Here is an 18,939-nt window from a genome sequence, read left to right as displayed (position 1 = left end):
ATGTGGACTGCAGGCACCGAGATTCGAACCTTCAACCTTCCGGTTGGGGGACGACTGCTCTACCCACTGAACCACTGTTGGGATCAAGTGAAATCTGTGACACAGATCATTATAAAAATCTAGCTTCAGTTTAGTGCCTCCCCACCTGTTTCACCTCTAAAAGCAAAACTACAGAATGTTTATCATAAACCCAGGCTTTTCTGTGAAAGTAACCAACACAAATAACACTTCTGTGTCCGTGGTTTTGGTGTGAATACACAAAGCTGACTGGACTCCACTTGGTCTCTGCAGGTCCCTCTCCAGACCCTATGAGCAGAATGATGGGAGCTCTGAGATTGGACAAAGTGTCCAGCACAGACAAGTTGAGTGACTCATCTGTACAGACCAGCCAGTCAGAAGCAGTCAGAAGTGATTTTAGTGCAGGCTCTGTACCAGCACCTGGTCTATGTCTGGACCTTGGTACTCAGAGACTTCAGTCAGAACCAGTGGCTGGCGCAGACCACATTAAGGTGAGGAAAACTATAGCAAGTCTCTGGTGGTCTGTGTCAGGTGGTCTCAGTCCTCATCTGTCCCCCTCAGATGGCAGCCTGTCTCCCCCCGGACCAAGCGGCTATTTTCCTTTTTCTGATGAGGATGGAGGGGCGGAGCTTTAACCCTGCTGATGTCATGGAGGCGGTCCAACTTAACAGAGATTTCCCATCAGCCCTCAGGTTCCTGACTCACAGCTGTCCCATCTGTCAGGACCAGGTGACTTTCAGCAAGGTGAGTCAACCAGCCAGAGAGCAGACAGTCTCAGGCTTCAATGTTCAAGGATCCTGTGCAGTAAAATCGTGTCTTGTTTTTAACATTATCAACACACATAACAAATCTACAATGTATCCTGATGAAAAGACTTGAGCTAGACGACCTGAAAGTTCTGCAGTATAACTTCTGTTTCTGGCTGGTGGTTCACTTTTAAACTGATTTTGGCAACTATATAATGTTTCTTTACATTTTAATTGTTAATAAATTCAAACCTAATGTCCTGACAACCAGGGCTCACAGATAGCTTTTTCTGTCAGTGCCCCAGAGCTGTCCCAAATCCTTCTTGAAACTGTCCCAAACCCTAACAACCATCATACCAAATAAGGTCACTTTTTATATTATAAATATAACCTAATATTATGTTTGAGTAGTTTGCCTAATGTCCCACCTCACCATCAAAGTTCTGCTAGTCTGAATAAAAGCTTTAGAGCAGAGACGCACCATCAGTGAGTGTCTGTTGTGGTTCATCCTCCTGTTGTGCCCCATAAGTTTGGCACTACTTGGTTCCTGTTGGCGGCTTTTTGGCCCATTTGACTTGTTGCATCGGCTGGTTGGGCCTCGCTGATGAGAGAGACCACTGATTGGCTGTTGAGCTTAGCAAATCAATGCACAAGAAGGAAGCAGTTCAGAGAAGCCCTTTCAGCCTGTCGCTGTAGTCTCCATGATTTCACCTATTTAATGCGGTTCTTCCTTGTTTTTCACCTCCACGACCTCCTTTCTTCTTGCTCAACCAAAAGACCAAGGGCAGAGAAGGGCGGCAGCATTTGCAGATTCTTATGAGACATATTCTTAATTTTTTGAACAAGAGCTTCTTTATTTATAGCTTATACTTCTGCATCCTAGTTTTTCTTTTTTCCCTTTCTGAATGGCAAATACAGATACGGCCACCTGCTGGTAGGGGCAGTTAGAAAGCCAAGCCAAGATCTGTGGTTAGAAGCATTAAACACTTTGTAGAACAGGCTTTTGTAAATGATTTGTACTACAGTAATATTGGACTTACCATAACATATTCTGACTCACATTGGGTGGTAAACTATTTTATTAAAGACTCACATTCTGCACTAAACTATCTTATTAATGTTTTTAATGAAACTACAGATAAACATGCTCATGTTAAAAACAGAGGATCCAAAACAGGAATAATCCCTGGTTTTTAACTGGATTAGCAGAAATGCTACATACTAGAAATAAATTCAATTCAGTGTTATTTGTATCTTTGCCTGTGTTTCCCGCAGATCATCACCATGACTCACTGCTCCTGCTTCCTGTGTCAGACGTGTTTTAAGACATTTTTCTCAGTGGCCATTAAAGAGCGAAGCATTGATCAGCTGGTTTGTCCACAGTGTGGCAAACCTAAGATCAGACGTCAGGGTGGGATGGAGGAGTTCATGGACTACTTCAACCTGCTGGACACTCAGGTGAGGGGGTCACCTGGAGGCCCAGGTGTGAGAGACAGGTATGCCCAGTACTGATCCATAACAGAGTCGGTCTACATTGAAGTTTATAACATCAGAGATTATTTCATCAGTGAAAACTGTTCATTCATGTGTTGCTGTTGTTTTTTTTTTATTATGAAAATAACACAAACTAAATAAAAACAATGACTATGACTAAATAAATGTTTTTTAAAAAAGCCTCTGAAAATGAGAACTGTGGTGACATTTTACACTTGGCATCTGTAGTAGTTTGGGTCTGATGTTAACGAAATTAATTCAGGCAAATCATGCCAATTCAAATAATCATTTAATATTACAATAATTCCGAACAGGTCGATAAGTTATAAGACACTCCAGCAATTTGGTAGATAGGGAACAGAGAACAGAATCACTCCTCCTGCAGTGGAACAGATAAAGTATTAAATAAGGAGACTGTCACAGAGTCAGTCAGTCATCGTTGGCCCTACAGTCAGATCACCCTCTCCACCCGGCTGGGTCTAAACGCACACTCACGACTGCAGCACCATCCTTCCTTCCTACCACTGACCCACAGCTATCCTAACTTTTATCTTCTCACGGTTACACCTCCTGTACACTCCCCTCCTTCTGGAAATTGTCTGAGATGTCCAGTTCATGAACTTCTAGGTTGCATTGACCTAGCACCCATTTCCTTTTCTAAACATGAACCGAGCACACGAACAATTCACATAAGGCTGAGGCTTCCCATTTATGGGAGGCTTCTCTCTGGATGTTAAACTAAAAATAAAATAAACAAAGAGGACATGAGCCAGGATATTCTTGCTTGAGCATACTATCAGTAGATAGTTACCAAGGATCCTCATGCACAAACATCTCCAAACAGTTAAGAGAAACAGATCTCTCCAAGATTATATAAACACTTAGCTCACCCTTACATGACTACTACAAATATCTATATGTAAGCTACACGCCATATTCTATTACATATCACCTTTGGACTGGTATCTTGTTTGTTTTTGACCACTACACATCAAAGAATAAAAACTGAAAAAGGATGTGAAAGAGATGATGAACTAGTGACTTTCAGTGTGAGGTTTTATCAGTAGAATGGCAGACGTTTGTCCTTTAAGTTACAGCAGTGTGTTTAAACATTGAGACAAACGTCTTCCATTAAAACCCGCTGACTAACAACACGCGCTCTTTTTTTTGTAAATCTCTGGTGATTTTTGTCGTGTTGCACTGAAACGGTAAACACACTGTGACACGTGCTCTGAGCAGTCGAGGCTGAGGCATTGTCTTCAGGTGGAACATGTGTCCTACTGCCTCTGTTTGTTTGTTTGTTTATATAGATCCGTCACTTCCTGCCACCTCAGGTCCATGAACTCTTCCAGAGAAAACTCAGAGATCGAGCTCTGCAGGAGATGCCGAACTTCTGCTGGTGTGCTCATGTAAGAAACAGACTGACTGGACCAGACAGTGTGGAGCTGAAACCTTTAGTCAGTCAAAAAAAAAATCAACCAGCAATCACTAATGATCAACTGTGAATTGTGCGTACCACAGCCCTACCTGTCTACATTTGATGGTTTCATTTTCTTCAGTGTGTAAATTTTGCACTTTCTCCAGTCTTATGTTGCCATAAACTGAGTGTCTGTGGACTGTTGGTCAAAAACAAAATGCTATTTGAAGACGTCACCTTCATCTGACATGTTCAGTTGCATATGAATTAAAAATAAACCTGTTAGTTGCAACTGTCCTGTTGGTGCCCATCAGTCGTCTGACTCACAGAACGTAAACGTGTTTTATGTGATAAATCAGTCCACACTGATTGGTGAGATGTAATCTCCTCGCATGCCTATTTACATCACACAAACCCCAGCTTGTTCACAGCATCTGTAAGATATGATAAAAGACTGATGGATTAGTACACAAAAAAAAGCTGCTCATGCAGTGTACATGAAATGTGCTCAGTATCCTCCTGCACACAGTTATACGAGCCCCCTGGATTCCCACGGTTTGACTCCAGTGGGACCTCAGACTGGATCAGGACCTGCATTTTGACTGTGATACTATCCCTTTAATCTGATGTGACCCAGACTGACCCAGTTTAGTTGCTAGTAGTTCTGACCCCAGGACCTTGAACACTCAGACTTTTGTGCCTCTGACATGCTCTGTACACTAGTCTCTACAGCTCATATACGTGTGTGCGTTTCAGTGCTCGTTTGGCATGCTTCATGAGGCTGATTTGAGGATGGACTGTCCCAGCTGTCAGAAGAGTACCTGCTCTCAGTGCAGATCACCAGTAAGACAAACACATGTATGGTGTGTGTGTGTGTGTATAACAGTAGCATGCTGGCAGACATTACTCTGATCCCAGCGCACACATGGTGTTGACCTGAAATAGTCCTGAGTGTATTCACACACTTCAGCCCATGATATTGGTACATAAATGTAAAGATTAGTGGTCTGCCCAACAGCCATTCTGGTCTGAGATCGGAGCAGTGACATGAATTCTGTTTGTTCTGCAGTGGTCTCCTCATCATCAGGGTCTCTCCTGTCAGCAGTTCAGGGTCTGGCAGCAGCAGAAACAGCCAGACCACCACGACACCAAATTGCTCTGCTACAACAGCATCGGTACAAACGCAACACCAGCAGGGCCTTAAACCAAGTTCTGGAGGGGTTTCCAGGGCTCCTGTCACTGCTGTCCACAGCCCTGTTTCCACTGCAGGAACAGACTGCATCCCAACGGGTTCACTACCTCTGCTGCGTTTGTCTCCGCTGTCGCCCCACTTTTTGTGGCAGTGCTGTTGCTTCTGATTGGTCCAACAGATTTCTCTTCATGTTTATTGCCGTCTCTGTGGAGGGTGTTCACAGGGAGCTGGACTCCAATGTTAGATACCAGTAATAGAACACAAGATTTCTTATGGATACACAAGCATTAAACCTTTATCTGAAATGTTTGTAGAACACAGTAGAGACACAAGTAGAACCAGGTTAAAAATGGGTGAGTTCCCACAGTGGAAAAGAGCTTCTACTGTCTGATGTTCTGTAGCATCGGTACAAACGCAACACCAGCAGGTGTTCCTTCTGTTCCTTCTGGCACTGTTGCATATAAGAGTGTGTGTTTGCTGTGTATACGTAGTCTATGGTTTTATTGTGTGACTGTATTGCGGTTCTGTGTTTGTGTGTCCTCAGAGTGTCCGAACTGTCACTTCATCTTCAGCTTGTCTAAAGGTGGCTGTCTTCACTTCACCTGCAGCCAGTGTCGGCATCAGTTTTGTGGAGGCTGCAGTCAGACCTTCAGTCTTGGAGCTGTGAGTCTCTCTGACGATACTGTGTTCTGCTGTCAGTGTCGGCGTCGCTTCTGTGGAGGCTGCATTCTGTTGTTACCCTGGGTGAAATGCACCAGAGGTTGCCATGCTTTTTTACCCGAGACTCCTGGTTTTATTAATCCCCTCCTACTGTAGTCACTAAATACCATGAGTGTCTGATCTTGAACCATAAGGTACAAGAGGATGTGATCCAGAAGGTAATTTGGCCATTTTAATAAGTATAAACATACTATGGGTTAACCTTCACTTCATGATCCTTAACCTCAGGCAGGCACTACATGTTTATGGTCTCCTGGATGTGTGCTATTCTGCATGGCTTAATGCACTCCCTCTTCTGAGTCACTAGAGTTGACCACACTCTCCTGAAGGGCACATAAGTAAGTCTCACCTTTAAATGGAACCACCTATAGGCCAGCCTGACTTAATAGGAGCCCCTATATCTTGATGCTGCTGGCCAAGGACCACCTGGGTTTTTGCCAGGGAAGAGAACATGCTCTGTTGGGCACCTAGCCACCACAAATGGAAGACGCTTCTTAACAGTTAGAAGATGGCGCCGATGATGGCAGCCTTGGTTACTCACACTCTCCTGTGTTTGTTGTTTTTCTTAGTTTTCTAGGTTTTTTGCAACCCATCCCGGATTATTTTTACCAGAGAAGAACTGTTAAATATCGGACAACTCACACCGAACTACCTTTCTCCGATTTTTGCATCAACTGGATGTTGTTTTTAAAGTTCTTTACATGGCAGAATAAAACCCACAAATGATTAAAATAGAATAAAATCAGTGCAAAAAATAAAACGGCACAATAACACAGACAAACAGATGGCATATGTTCATCCATCCATCCATCTTTCTCCGCTTATCTGGAACCGGGTCGCGGGGGCAGCAGTCTAAGCAGAGATGTCCAGACTTCCCTCTCCCTAGACACTTCCTCCAGCTCCTCCGGGGGGATACCAAGGCGTTCACAGGCCAGCTGAGAGACATAGTCCCTCCAGCGTGTCCTGGGTCTTCCCCGGGGCCTCGTCCCAGTGGGACATGCCCGGAAGACCTCCCTATGAAGGCGCCCAGGAGGCATCCAAAACGGATACCCGAGCCACCTCAGCTGACTCCTCTCGATGTGAATAAAATGGGACCAATCACACATCCTTGGGGGACACCACAGGAAATGATGGTTGAGGATGAGGAGGAGCAGAGGGAGAAGAGGAGGGGATACCACCTGAGTTTGTTTTGACACTATCGGTTGAGAGTTTGAGGCCAAAGTTAGAGGGGCTTTAAAGCAAATGATGTAACCCACAGCTCACCTGTCGTCAGGTATAACATGACTATGTTCATAATGATTGATCCATTTCTATGGTTAAGTCTGGTCCATTTTTTTTACATTGAATTTAGTTTCATGTATACATTTTGTTAACATTGAGTGAAATGCTTTTAAAACATGTTAATTGCATAAATTAAATTATTTCTACAATGATGTCTGAGTGATAAGAGGCTGAGCAGCTTGTTTAAAGAGCTGTTGTAAGCTTGTGCAGACCTCATGTCTCACATGAGGTATGACTGTTTCATTTAATGTCCTCAGGCCTGTGGTTTCTCTGCTGACTGTGGAATGAAAGGTCTTCACGCCCACCACCCGAGAGACTGCCTGTATCACCTGAGAGACTGGAGCGTGCCCCGTCTACACCTGCTGCTTCAGGTACTGTAAGACACACCTCGGAGACTGCTGCTTCAAGAAGTGTACACAGGTGATATGTGGACAGTACTGATGAGATGAACTGTCTTGTCTCAGTGTTACAGAGTGTCTCCTTGGTTGGAACCAGCCAATAGTGATTCTCCTGACATCACTCAGACAGGTGAGGATGAAAACACTGGCTGCTCCTCAGGTGACTCCCTTCTCTTTCAGTTTGATTGACTCCAGGGTTCATTTCCAGGAATGTGTTTAGTTTTGGAGCTCAGAGATGATGACAGCAGGTGGGAGGAGCCCTGCGGACGACCTGCACTACCTGAATACAGAGGCCACTGCCAGTAAGACCAGTGCTCCCGGTAACAGCCTGCCAATTTGATCCTGGTACCGATTACTGGGATCAACTGCCGACCTCATCACAGTCAGTTTTACGTTCACCTGTACAGGTGTGTGGGTACAGTCTCCACCTGTCTGTTCTGGCAGGTCACACTATAAGGAGCGTTTGGTGGACCTGATCAACCGTTGCCAGGCTGACCCAGCAATTCTCTTCAGTTTGGCCGAGATGACAGCGGAGCTGCAGCGCTGGAACATCGCAGTGCCGACCAGGAAACCAGATGAACCGGAGCCGCTGTATGCCCGCCGCCTTCGCATGGTCAGTGACATCATCAATCTGTGCCGGTCCCTTTAATTTTTTTTGAAAACACAAAATTCTGAATCTCAATCAATCAGAGTTCCTTCATTTGTTCTTTAATTTGAAAAACTAAACCCCTTAAAATCATATTAAGATTTTAAGGGCTTCATAACTTTCCCTTTAATTTCCACATAAATTCAATATTTGACAAATACATGAATGAGGAGTTTACAGTGGTATGAAAGTTAAGGAGTTTTGGTTTACATCAGAGTTCTAAAAATATTTTCAGTTAGTAATGAGATTTTAATGTAAGATAAGATAAACCTTTATTAGTCCCATGATGGGGAAATTCACACCATTAAAGGGAAAAAAACAGGCACTCGGTATTAAGAATCAAAAAGTAACAGACAAGATATTATCAATATAAACAACTGTAGCTATAATAATAAATCATAAAAAGTAAGGCACTGCACACTGGTATGCTGTGGATTCACAGTTATTCAGTCTGTGGGCCTGTGAAGTAGACAGGAAAGAAGGACCTACCATAATGCTCCATCACACACTTGGGGTGAAGCAGTCTGACACTGACAGAGCTGCCCAGTGCTGACAGTCTCATGGGTAGGAGTCCTTCTCCAGCAGGGATGCCAGCCTGGCTAATGTCCTCCTCTCACCTACCACCTGCACTGGGTCAAAGTGTTCTCCACACAGAAGTTAAAGGTGTCCTCCCCCTGCAGATCACACAGCTCTTCCCACACAGTTGTCAAAACAGTCCTTCAGAGCCTCTTCAGTCTCATTAGACCATCTCCTTACTGTGCAGGTACTTGAAAGGGAGCGATGTTTCCACTACATGTTGAATTGTTGTACTAGGAGAAGTTACTATGTCTGCATTATGCCAGTTAAAACATGGGGTTTCTCAATTACCCACTTTGTTTAGAGGGTTACATGTCTCTTTTCATCGGTACATATACTGTTGTTAAACCTGTTTATGGAGGAGACATTCATATTAATTAATGCCGTTGTGGTTCATTGTGTTGTCCACATGCAGCAGGAGTTGTGCGCCTTCATGAACTGTCCTCTCGTTTTTAGGAAGAGACTCTCTAGTTTTATCATTCTGAAATAATTGCAGACTATTTAGAGTTATGGTGGGTGCCAAGCTAATCCAGAGGTACCCAAGATTAAACATTAGATGGCTGGAAACGAACATGCCATGGCCATGCGTCTATCACTCACAAATACTGCCAGGTGTCCTCCCTTTCTCTTATTGCTTTCTATTGTCCTGTCCATATGAGGTGCCAGCCGTCCAAAGCAACTGTTGTGTCCAGAGTGTAAGCAGCATGATGCTGCTCTCCCGGTATTCCTCCTGGTGTCGGGTCAGCACCACCAGCTCTTAATTTTTACTGGGGAGAGATCGCACATTCCCCATGATGATGGAGGGTAGAACTGGTCTGTACCGTCTCTCCTGCCCATCTCCCACGCACCCTCCTCCTCAGTGCGGTGCCATGGCTGTGCGGGATCCGGCACAGTTGTAAACAGAGAAAAGTGCAATCCCTGCAGTTTAGTGTTCGTAGTGCAAAAAACAAACAAACCAAATACAGAAAATACAAAAATGAGGAAAAAAAAGGGGGGGGGGAAACTCAGTAGGGACCCAGAGTTGCTGCTGTAACAGGCAGCCACTGATATTTAACCAGTTTATTTGGACAGATTAATGGAAACGTTCGTAACATATTAAAGGATTTTAATGGGTTTTCTGCAGATAAAAATTTGTGAAAGGTGAAAACACTAATTCATCCAAGTAACATTAGAAACCTTGTTTATTTGTACCTTTTAAAAGGAACTATTTTTCGATTAAAGAACCAATTGAGGCTTTTCCCAAAATTTCTGTGGATGTATGGATAAATTGATGGTTTATCTGATTGGTTTAAGTAGTTTTTAAAGGGTTGAAAACTTTTATGGTTATCCAGATAACATGAAACTCATTGTAGGAGTACTTTTTTAAACACTACTACAGGTAACCCCTACTTTGTGTTATAGAAGTCCTTAATACTTTGAATAAAAGCACAAATTTAGGGTTAAATAAAGGAAAGAAGATTGTATTACAGGATTTTTATAGCTTAACCTCTAGAGTCCTGAGCTTTGGAAACCCAAGCTGTGCGGTCCTCATATGAGGACGCAGGGACTCTAGAGGTTATGGGTTAAAACACCCAAAATTTTGAGGGCATCCCTTCTTGTCTCAGGACAGGAAATCACTGACACAAGGATAAAAACAAAAATAAGCATGCTTATTGAATACAGTCAGAAAAAAACCATTTCAGCCAATCACAGTGGACGATGTTCTGTCTCCTTCAGACTCTGACCAATAGCGTTCCTCTCAGGAAGCAGCGAAGCTGTCCACTCAAAAGCAACGATGACCTCTGAACTCTGCTGTGGTTGCTGGAGCTCCACTTCCTCACCAGCTGTCCTCACCTATTTAATTCCAGTGGCATCATCAATCAGCTGGTGACTTCTGGTTGGCTCTTTGATTGCCATTTAAACACAGCCAGAGAAACAAACACGGAGTCACAGAGGGGACCAAAGACGAAGCAAGCAGCCAATCAGAGTTCAGCACTGATGTTTAGCTTAGCGAGCTGAATGTTAATTGCACACTGTGAGATGCTGCTGTAGCAAGTTAAAACTGTTAACGAGCCTTGTCTCAGTCCAGAATCCATTTCTGTTTAAGTCAGCGTGAGCACCAGTTAGCATGGGAAGCAGAATGACTTTTAGAGCAGTGCATCAATATTTACTGTGACGAGCACTGAAACCCTCAGCCTCTGGATTGTGCTCTTTCTGCAGTTTTACAGTTTGAATAAATATGATAAATATCTTAAATTGTGGGTGCACAATAAGTAAAGTTTGTAAAATTGTGGCTATTTAACCTCAATTTAAAAGCTGCTGTGTAAACATCTGTTGCGCTACTTATACTAAATAAATTAAAGTTATAGACGATGGCTTCATTGACATTTACATGACATTTTTAAGCTTTTCTTCCAGTGGAATCATAAAATCAGTTTGACAACATAAATCTGTTAAAGTGTAACGTACTTTCAGTTCACTTTTTTTTGTATAGACCAATTCATCTCAGAGCTCTTTATATAGTAAGGTCTAGACCAGGGGTGCCCAATAGGTCGATCGCGATCGACCGGTAGATCGCTAAGGTAGTGTCGGTAGATCGCGTGCCATTCAAAAATAAATGTATCCGGCGTAAAACACGTGCCAAATGTTAACATGCGAATGGTCAGTGTGATAATTCGCTATGGTGACCCCTAACAACAAAAGCAGAAAGTGACAATCATTCATATATAGCCTATCATCCATCCTCCCTATGGCATTTGCTACTTGATTGACATGCAGGACAGCCAGTCTGAGATCTCGTCTTTTCTGACACACGAGTCACCAAACATGCACAGTCAACCGCACGAGCTACTGCAAAACTCCAGTGAGCGAACTACCTTGTCAGCCTTCGAATTAATGTCCACTAAAGGGTATAAAATGAGTGGGGGAGCCGAATCAAGTAAGAAACCGAAAACATTCCATGTGGAATGGGAGGAGGACTTTTTTCGCGACATTATATTCGAAATGCGTTTGCTTGATCTACCAATCTACTATTCCGAAGGGAAATGTGGAGCGGCACTTTCATACTGTTCATAAAAACTACGACACCCATTCATACATATATTTTGTGTGTGTGTGCGCGCGCGCGCGTGTAGGTCGATCATTTTGACTTGGTCATTTGAAAAGTAGCTCGCAAGGCGAAAAAGTGTGGGCACCCCTGGTCTAGACCTTACAGTATTATTGGGAAAACCCCAAAAATCTATACTTGTATCAAAGTGAGACCAGAGTTTAATGTTCCGGTGTCTCAGGTAGTGACTGATCAGCTGAATGTGCAGCCGCTCTCAGCTCACAGTTTAGTGTCGGTCAACAGCGGGCGCTGCTCTGGTTTTCTGCCATCTGTCATCGCGTGGTCCTGAGCCGCAGCTGTTTTCAGAAAGAAGACATTCTAAACAGCGACAGTCCACGACCTGATCAGTAGCAAACACCAGATAGACAGACGCCAGCATTTGAACACAGTGGGGCATTTAGCAGCTACAGAGCCAGATTTCCTAAAAGCTGTCACTACTGGTTCCTGCAGGTACAGTGGGTAGAGCAGACGTCTCCCAACCGGAGGTTCGAATCTCGGTGCCTGCAGTCCACGTGTTGAAGTGTCCTTGGGCAAGACACCAAACTGGGGGGTTTGGTTGCCCCCGATGGTTAGAGACATCGGTTGAGTTGGCACCGCAGACGGCTGCCTCGGTTCTGTACAGGAAACAAATTCATTTGTGTGTGTAACATACTTGGCCAAATCAAGGTGATTATTATTAATTTGAGATTAGATCTTGGCTAATCAGACCTGATCCAGAATCCTGTGACCCCGAAGAAACCCAAACAAAGAGAAGCAGCAGTTTGGCATTAACAAGATGAACTCCGGCTCAGGTCTTGGCCGTGCGGATTTGAAGACGTACTTAAGTTCACCGAAATACGAATTTATTTGAATTTCAGTCATTAATTGAATTCATTTTATGTGGAAAGTAAAAGTGATAAGTAAAACCGAACCTTTAACACATTTGAATATATTGTGTAGTTTTGATTGATGTCAGATTGTTTCATCAGCTACTGTTTCCAAGGTGATGGTCTCCTGAAAGAGCTGAAGATTTGAACCTCTGCGTGACAACAGGGCATTTCCATTTCCCAAAGAAGATCATGTGATAAGATCCAAGGCTCCAGAACAACAACTGCCTGGACACTGAGGTGAGACTGTTTTATTTCCAAAGTCAAGAATCAAGTTTAAGTCTGTAGGATAAGGTTCGTCTTACCATTGCTAACTGAGAGACGAGACAGTCCAAGTAACTTCAAAACAGTGCTGATTTATTCAAAGGATCACAGGTAAAATTAACATTACACGCTCAAGTATCTTGCACCTCCATACTGCACGCAGGCAGATGTAAGATGAAAGACCCTGAGCCCACCAGGCCTATACATTATATCACCTCATTTGGGCTAGCCCCATACTACACAGAAACGTCAACCGGGACGTCTCTCTCACCAGCTTTGCAGCTGGCCATAGCAGTAGTCAAAACATGAAGCAAATCAATGTGTGAATGTGTATGTCTGTTGGTTAAGTGGTGTGTAACTAAAAACATTCTCACGACCTCTAGTATATGTCGTGGCTTGAACATATTATGACTAAGGCTACAGTTATACACATCGTAATAATAATATTAAACACCCTGTCTGCTGACAGTCATCAACTCTTCTCTCTAGTTATCCCTGACCAGATGCACCCTGTAGAAACTCATAAGCATGCCTAAGCATTTAACAGTCTAACTAGACATCCTCTCTCCACTAAACATTTCTAATACATAAAGTATCTATCCAATATCTATCTGGCTAAAAATACCTAACAATTCTCAGCATTCTGCACAAATCTCTTTTTGTCATCAGTCATTAATGCGATGACACCAGTTGGATGTCTTATGTGAGTGTTGCAGTGTGCAGAATGTGGTCTCCAGGTGTGACGCTGCTGGTGCTGAAGGTAAGTTTATTATGATGTAACCTTAAAAAATAAAAGTATTCTTCAGCATGACTGTTGAGACAAACTGAGTGAGGTAACACCTTTGTTTAGTTCACACTTCTTGTCCTGATGTGTGACCTGCCATCTTTAGTTCACACCTTTCATCATTACAAAAGGGTCTTTAGTTCACACCTTTTTTTTTCATACCTGTTTTTAACATCACAGGTAGAAGATGTATATTAGATGGCAAACCTAAATATGATTTTATGACATTTTATTATTTAACACAAATTAAACATTAACAAACTTCATCAGACCAACACATAAAATGTTGTTTAACCCACAATGCACTGCAGGTCTTCACTGGCTCGGTGGTAGAGCGTCATCTCTGGGCAGACCGAAGGAGCTGATTTCTTTAACGACCCTCTCAGCAATGGTTCTGCTGTTGGCAGCGACGATTCTGCGGGACAACAGGTCCACCACACCTCCTGACCACAGATACAGATTGTCAGCTGACGGCAGCCGCATCATTAGACAAAAATGAAGCTGCTGCTTAAAGCAACTTTACCCTCCACGTCCATCAGGACTCCTCCGGCTTCGGAGACTATCAGTGAGCCAGCAGCAATGTCCCAAATGTGGATCCCGATCTCATAATATGCGTCGACACAGCCGGATGCCACGAGACACATGTTAATTGCTGCACTTCCTGCACTGCGCACTCTGGGAAAGTACACATACATAGGCAAGAAAAAGTCGGTGAACCATGTGGAATTACCTGCTTCTCTGCATTATTTGGTCATAAAAGGTGATCTGATCTTCCTCTCACTCACTTCAACCGGTTATTAAACCCAACGGTTCACTTACATTTCCACCAGCACTTCGAATGTTTAAGGGCTGGGTTCATTAGTCACATGTAAGATTATAACAGTTGGTGTGGTATCAGCTTCAGCACATTGTGTTTGTCTATAGTTGTGAATCAGCTGAAGATTGGATCACATTTTATAGCCAATTCATGTAGAAAACCAAGTGATTCCACACAGTTCACCTACTTTTTCTTGCCACTAGTGTAAACAGATTTACATTAACTCAACAAATACTTGTTACAGCAGCATCAGTACTCTACCCATGTACGGGGATGCAGAGGATGTTTCTCAGACTGGAGAAGATTTTGTCGACAGTTTCGGGATCTCTGTGGAATCCAAACTCTGTGGCAATGATTGACTGGTTGATGTCTGACAGACAAAAACAAACACTGGTGAGACTCTGGTGTCTGTTTGGACAGCATAATGTCTTTTCTGTCATGCTCACTTACATTTTGTATTAACAGAGATCAGTGCTTTGAGCTCCCTAAGATCAGATGAAGAACAGATGTAATCAAATCTGCACCATTGTCTTACCAGTGTTTCCAGTGGTAATATTCAAACGTGGCGGCCCGTCATGGCAACATCTTTGTCGCCATGACAAAAAAAAATCCAAATCAATCCAAACTCACCCGGGAAGCCCATAAAACAACATGGCAAGTTACATACACAGGTGCCGTTACTGCCAATTCAGATGGAGGGCGTTTTGGACTCAGAGCCCTATTCTATGAAATGTCTCCCAACACACTCGCACTGTGAGCCACACACATCACCCGTTTTGTGCTTCAGGTCCATCTTTTCTGGCACATTGAGTGCAGTGTAATCTCCACATACTGCTGTAGACATCTGGCATAATTTATGCTCTCAGCTGTTGCTTCTGAGTAGTAGATTTAAATTAGAGTACCTGATATATTGTCAGTCACTGGTGATGTACATATTTTGTGTTGTTCATTACTGACCCTGCTGATCAGACACCTGTAGCGGCTCTCCGTTACAAAATGCTCCTTTGCCCCTCCTTGCTGTGAACATCTTATCTTCAAGACAGCTGTAGACCACCCCAAACTCCATCTGGAGGACAGAGGTGAGACATGTACAACAGGTCATATTACAGGTTAACACAGGGCCAGTAGGGTCCATATTTAACAGGTGGTGAACTGGACTCTGACCTGTTTGTTGACAGAGAATCCAATGGAAACGGCAACAAAAGGAAATCTACCAGACAAAAATGATTCATGGAGGTTATTAAAAATTAGAGAAATTTTAATTATTAGCCCTAATAGTGTTTTCATATGGATCATTTCTGCAGTCGAAAGTAGCTCTGCTGTGTGGCTAAAAGATAAAAGGGGCCCTGTTTCTGTTTTTCTAGCATGTTTTGACATGTAAAACTAAACTATGCTCACCCAGACTGCAGTGAGGAATTGCTGTGAACTGATTCGTTAAACTGCTAAAACTTCACTGATTCATTTCTACTTAATGCTGTTACAATGAAAGCATACTACAGTAACTTCTGGCAAACTGAAGTCATTATTGATTGTGTTAAATTTAAAAGAACCTACGCATGAACAAAGTTGGTGGTCCCATCGATGGGATCAATGATCCAGGTGGGAGTGTCTGTGAGGTCACAAGCTTCACCTGCAGCCACTGACTCCTCCCCTATGAACCTGAGACACACACCCAGGTCAACTGATGATCGCATCACCATCACCTGTCCTTATGAGTTTGAGTAAATGCTATAACTGACACTGTACATATAAACTGGGCGGCTTGTGTCCACTGACCTGTTGGGAGGTTTTATTTACACAATGTCTTCAATGATTATTCAGTGAACAGTTTCTGAAACATTTTGTCTTAATAGATTAGGGCAGGCTTCTCAGCAGCTGAGACCGGAAGACTGGTCAGAACTGAGGGAAGGATGAATGCAGCCAGATGCAGAGAGGTCCTGGAAGAAAACCTGAGACTGGGCTGACAGACCAGCTTTCAGTATCACAGTGACCTGAAGCAAACGGCCAACATACTGGAGCAGTTTCAGGACCAGGCTCTGACTGTCCCTGGAGCCCAGCCAAAGTCCAGACTTGGACCCCAGAGAACATCTGTGGAGAAAGTTGAGTTCACAGACACTTCCCATCTAATATGGCAGAGTATGAGAGGATCTGCAGGAAGAACAGGATCAACTGCCAAAATCCAGGTGTGAACAGCTGGTAGAGAATGGGCCAGGAACACTGGAGCTTTACCTGCTGCCAAAGATGGTCCTGCAAAGTCCTGGATTATGGCCCTTTGTACCCTTGTAAAGATTTTTGTGATAAAAAATTACACTAGGGATGAGTACTTGTCAATGCAGAGTACAAATACAGTAGCCTACTTCATAACAATGCAGTGTTTCTACATTAAAAATGACAACTACCCTAAGCATCCAGTTTAAAGACACTTTATTTTCTTACAAACTCGTATAGTTCCTAATTATGATTATATCTAATATCCGACCGAAGGCTGCTGCTGACATCTAAAAATTAAAATGAAACTTTGTGTAAACAAATATGTGCTGGTTCCATTACAATTAAATGTGACTGAGTTTCTGCAGCTTACTACCTGTACACAACACGCTGTGGTTTTTGAGGAGTGTGATCCTATCTTAGGATGACCGACAAACCAACAAAGCCCTTGGTAAGCAACACCACACACAGTGGAGGTGGAACTTTCTACCTGTGTGTGGGGAATTTCTCCTTCACTGATTGGATGATGAGTTGCTCCACCTTCTGGTCAGTTTGTGTCACCAAGTCGACCGAGGAACTCTTTGTCATCACCTTCCTGTCATCACACAGAGCCTCACGCACCACCTAATCAATACAGAGAGAAATACACAGCTCAATACTCCTGCTCAATACATAGAGCAGTATCCAAGGTTTGAGCACCACAGCATAAATTACAGCTTTTCTTCTAATGTCAATATGTTTCTTTTTGTGACAGGTACTTTAATAACAAAAACAGCTGATCAGTCGTTAGGACACCCACCTGACTTGCACAGGTACGCCAGTGCACTGCCACACACTAACACACTTGAATGGTGCTACTCTCTAAATCACATGTGGCAAACTCAAGGCCCGCAGGCCACATCCGGCCCGCGAGATCATTTGATATATCTTTTTTTTTTTTTAAATGGCCCAGCGATATAAAGTCAATTTCGGCTTTTCCCGTTTAGGGGTCGCCACAGCGAATCGTCACACTTACGACTCGCAAGTTGACATTTGGCACGTGTTTTACGCGGATGCCCTTCCTGACGCAACCCTGATTCGAACCCTTAACCACTAGCCTACCAGGGACGGCTTTAATGGCCCAGCTATATGAAGCGCCGATAACACACAAAGTACAAATCCCATAATGCAGCGCAACAGCTGCCTTACCGACTGATAGGCTACCTGCGATAATTCCCGCGTCAATTACGTCAGATCAATCAAGCGTCTGTTGATGTATACAACCCTAATTTCAAGTTAAAGCTAGCCCCTAACAATGGCCAAGAAAAAAGTTGATTCTGAAAACAGAGCCTTTCAAAACCGGTGGGAGGCTGAGTATATGTTTACTGTCATTGCCGGTAAACCCGTGTGTCTTATTTGTGGAGCTAATGTGGCTGTAATTAAGGAATATAACCTAAGACGGCACTACGAGACAAAACATCAGGACAAGCTGAAAAATGTGAATGGAGAGCAGAAGCTACAGAAGGTAGAGGAGTTGAAGAGGAATCTGACATCACAGCAGACGTTTTCACCAAAGCGAAATAGCAAGTTTTATTGCGGCAGAGGAGAAAATGAGCCCGGACATTTACCGAGGGAGAGTTTCTAAAGAGCAGCATGATGAAAGTGTGCGATGTCTTGTGTCCAGAAAAAAAGCAGGTGTTTGCAAATGGAAGCCTTAGCAGAAATACGGTTGCTGATTTTAAGTTTATTTATTTTGGAATAATATTATATCCTGTCTTGTTTCGATTCATATTTATGTTCAAAAAACGTTTAGTTTGTCTGTTCAATAAATGTTTATCCTGTTCGGCCCACGACCTAAAGTGTGCTTTGAGTTTTGGCCCCCTGTGCGATTGAGTTTGACACCCCTGCTCTAAATAATAGTCACCGGTTCGTGTTAAAATGTCCAGTGCAATTGGGTCAACCCCTTTCGACATATGGCCCTTCCTATGCCTACATCACTGCTACTTCCTTAAATGTAGGGTATAACAAATGCTGGCTGTGGCAGGGGTTCTCAAACTTAATATTCAAAGCGCCGAATCTATGATTGATTCTACCTTGTGTTAGGTATTTTTTAGTCAGATAGATATTGGTTATATACTTGCTGTATTAGAAATGTTTAGTGGAGACAGGATGTCTAGGTAGGCTGTTAAATGCTTAGTCATTCTCATGAGTTTTTTGCAGGGTGCATATGGTCAAGGATAACTAGATAGAAAAGTTTGATTGTCAGCAGGCAGGATGATTATTGTTATTATTATGATATGTTTAACCGTAATTGTAATCATAATATTTTCTTATGTTTAATGTCATGACATGTCACTAGATGTCATGTCAGAATGTTCTTAGATACACACCACTTAATCAACACTCAACATTGATTTTCTCCATGTTTTGACTACTGCTACGGTCAGC

General features: G+C 43.1%; 2 protein-coding genes across 10 annotated transcripts in view; one reads left to right on the top strand and one right to left on the bottom strand.

Moving 5' to 3' along the window:
* The window catches only part of LOC109965882 (E3 ubiquitin-protein ligase RNF31), a 28,686-nt gene extending 11,592 nt beyond the window's left edge, over positions 1-17,094 (top strand). For 4 of the 9 annotated variants that reach the window (XM_020610250.1, XM_020610249.1, XM_020610253.1 and 1 more), the window contains 12 exons: positions 292-509; positions 580-762; positions 2,040-2,222; positions 3,569-3,667; positions 4,432-4,518; positions 4,745-4,871; positions 5,412-5,530; positions 7,126-7,239; positions 7,333-7,396; positions 7,475-7,568; positions 7,711-7,879; positions 10,205-10,842. In XM_020610250.1, the coding sequence (XP_020465906.1) occupies positions 292-509; positions 580-762; positions 2,040-2,222; positions 3,569-3,667; positions 4,432-4,518; positions 4,745-4,871; positions 5,412-5,530; positions 7,126-7,239; positions 7,333-7,396; positions 7,475-7,568; positions 7,711-7,879; positions 10,205-10,273 (1,526 nt within the window). In that variant the 3' untranslated portion in view covers positions 10,274-10,842. Of the gene's footprint in view, positions 1-291; positions 510-579; positions 763-2,039; positions 2,223-3,568; positions 3,668-4,431; positions 4,519-4,744; positions 4,872-5,411; positions 5,531-7,125; positions 7,240-7,332; positions 7,397-7,474; positions 7,569-7,710; positions 7,880-10,204; positions 10,843-12,541; positions 12,680-13,372; positions 13,464-13,798; positions 13,885-16,157 lie in introns of those variants that run through there. The other 5 variants (XR_002275706.1, XR_002275708.1, XR_002275707.1 and 2 more) reach the window with 5 other exon arrangements.
* The window catches only part of LOC109965883 (inositol monophosphatase 1-like), an 8,641-nt gene continuing 3,479 nt past the window's right edge, over positions 13,778-18,939 (bottom strand). The window contains exons 3-9 of the mRNA XM_020610255.1: positions 17,003-17,136; positions 15,859-15,963; positions 15,469-15,514; positions 15,262-15,370; positions 14,566-14,674; positions 14,011-14,162; positions 13,778-13,930 (exon numbers count right to left, since the gene is read on the bottom strand). Coding sequence (XP_020465911.1) covers positions 13,803-13,930; positions 14,011-14,162; positions 14,566-14,674; positions 15,262-15,370; positions 15,469-15,514; positions 15,859-15,963; positions 17,003-17,136 — 783 coding nt within the window. The 3' untranslated portion in view covers positions 13,778-13,802. The remainder of the gene's footprint in view (positions 13,931-14,010; positions 14,163-14,565; positions 14,675-15,261; positions 15,371-15,468; positions 15,515-15,858; positions 15,964-17,002; positions 17,137-18,939) is intronic.

Source organism: Monopterus albus, unplaced genomic scaffold (assembly GCF_001952655.1).
Source record: "Monopterus albus unplaced genomic scaffold, M_albus_1.0 scaffold105.1, whole genome shotgun sequence".
Classification (NCBI taxonomy): Eukaryota; Metazoa; Chordata; class Actinopteri; order Synbranchiformes; family Synbranchidae; genus Monopterus; species Monopterus albus.
This window is presented reverse-complemented; position numbering and strand designations above follow the sequence as displayed.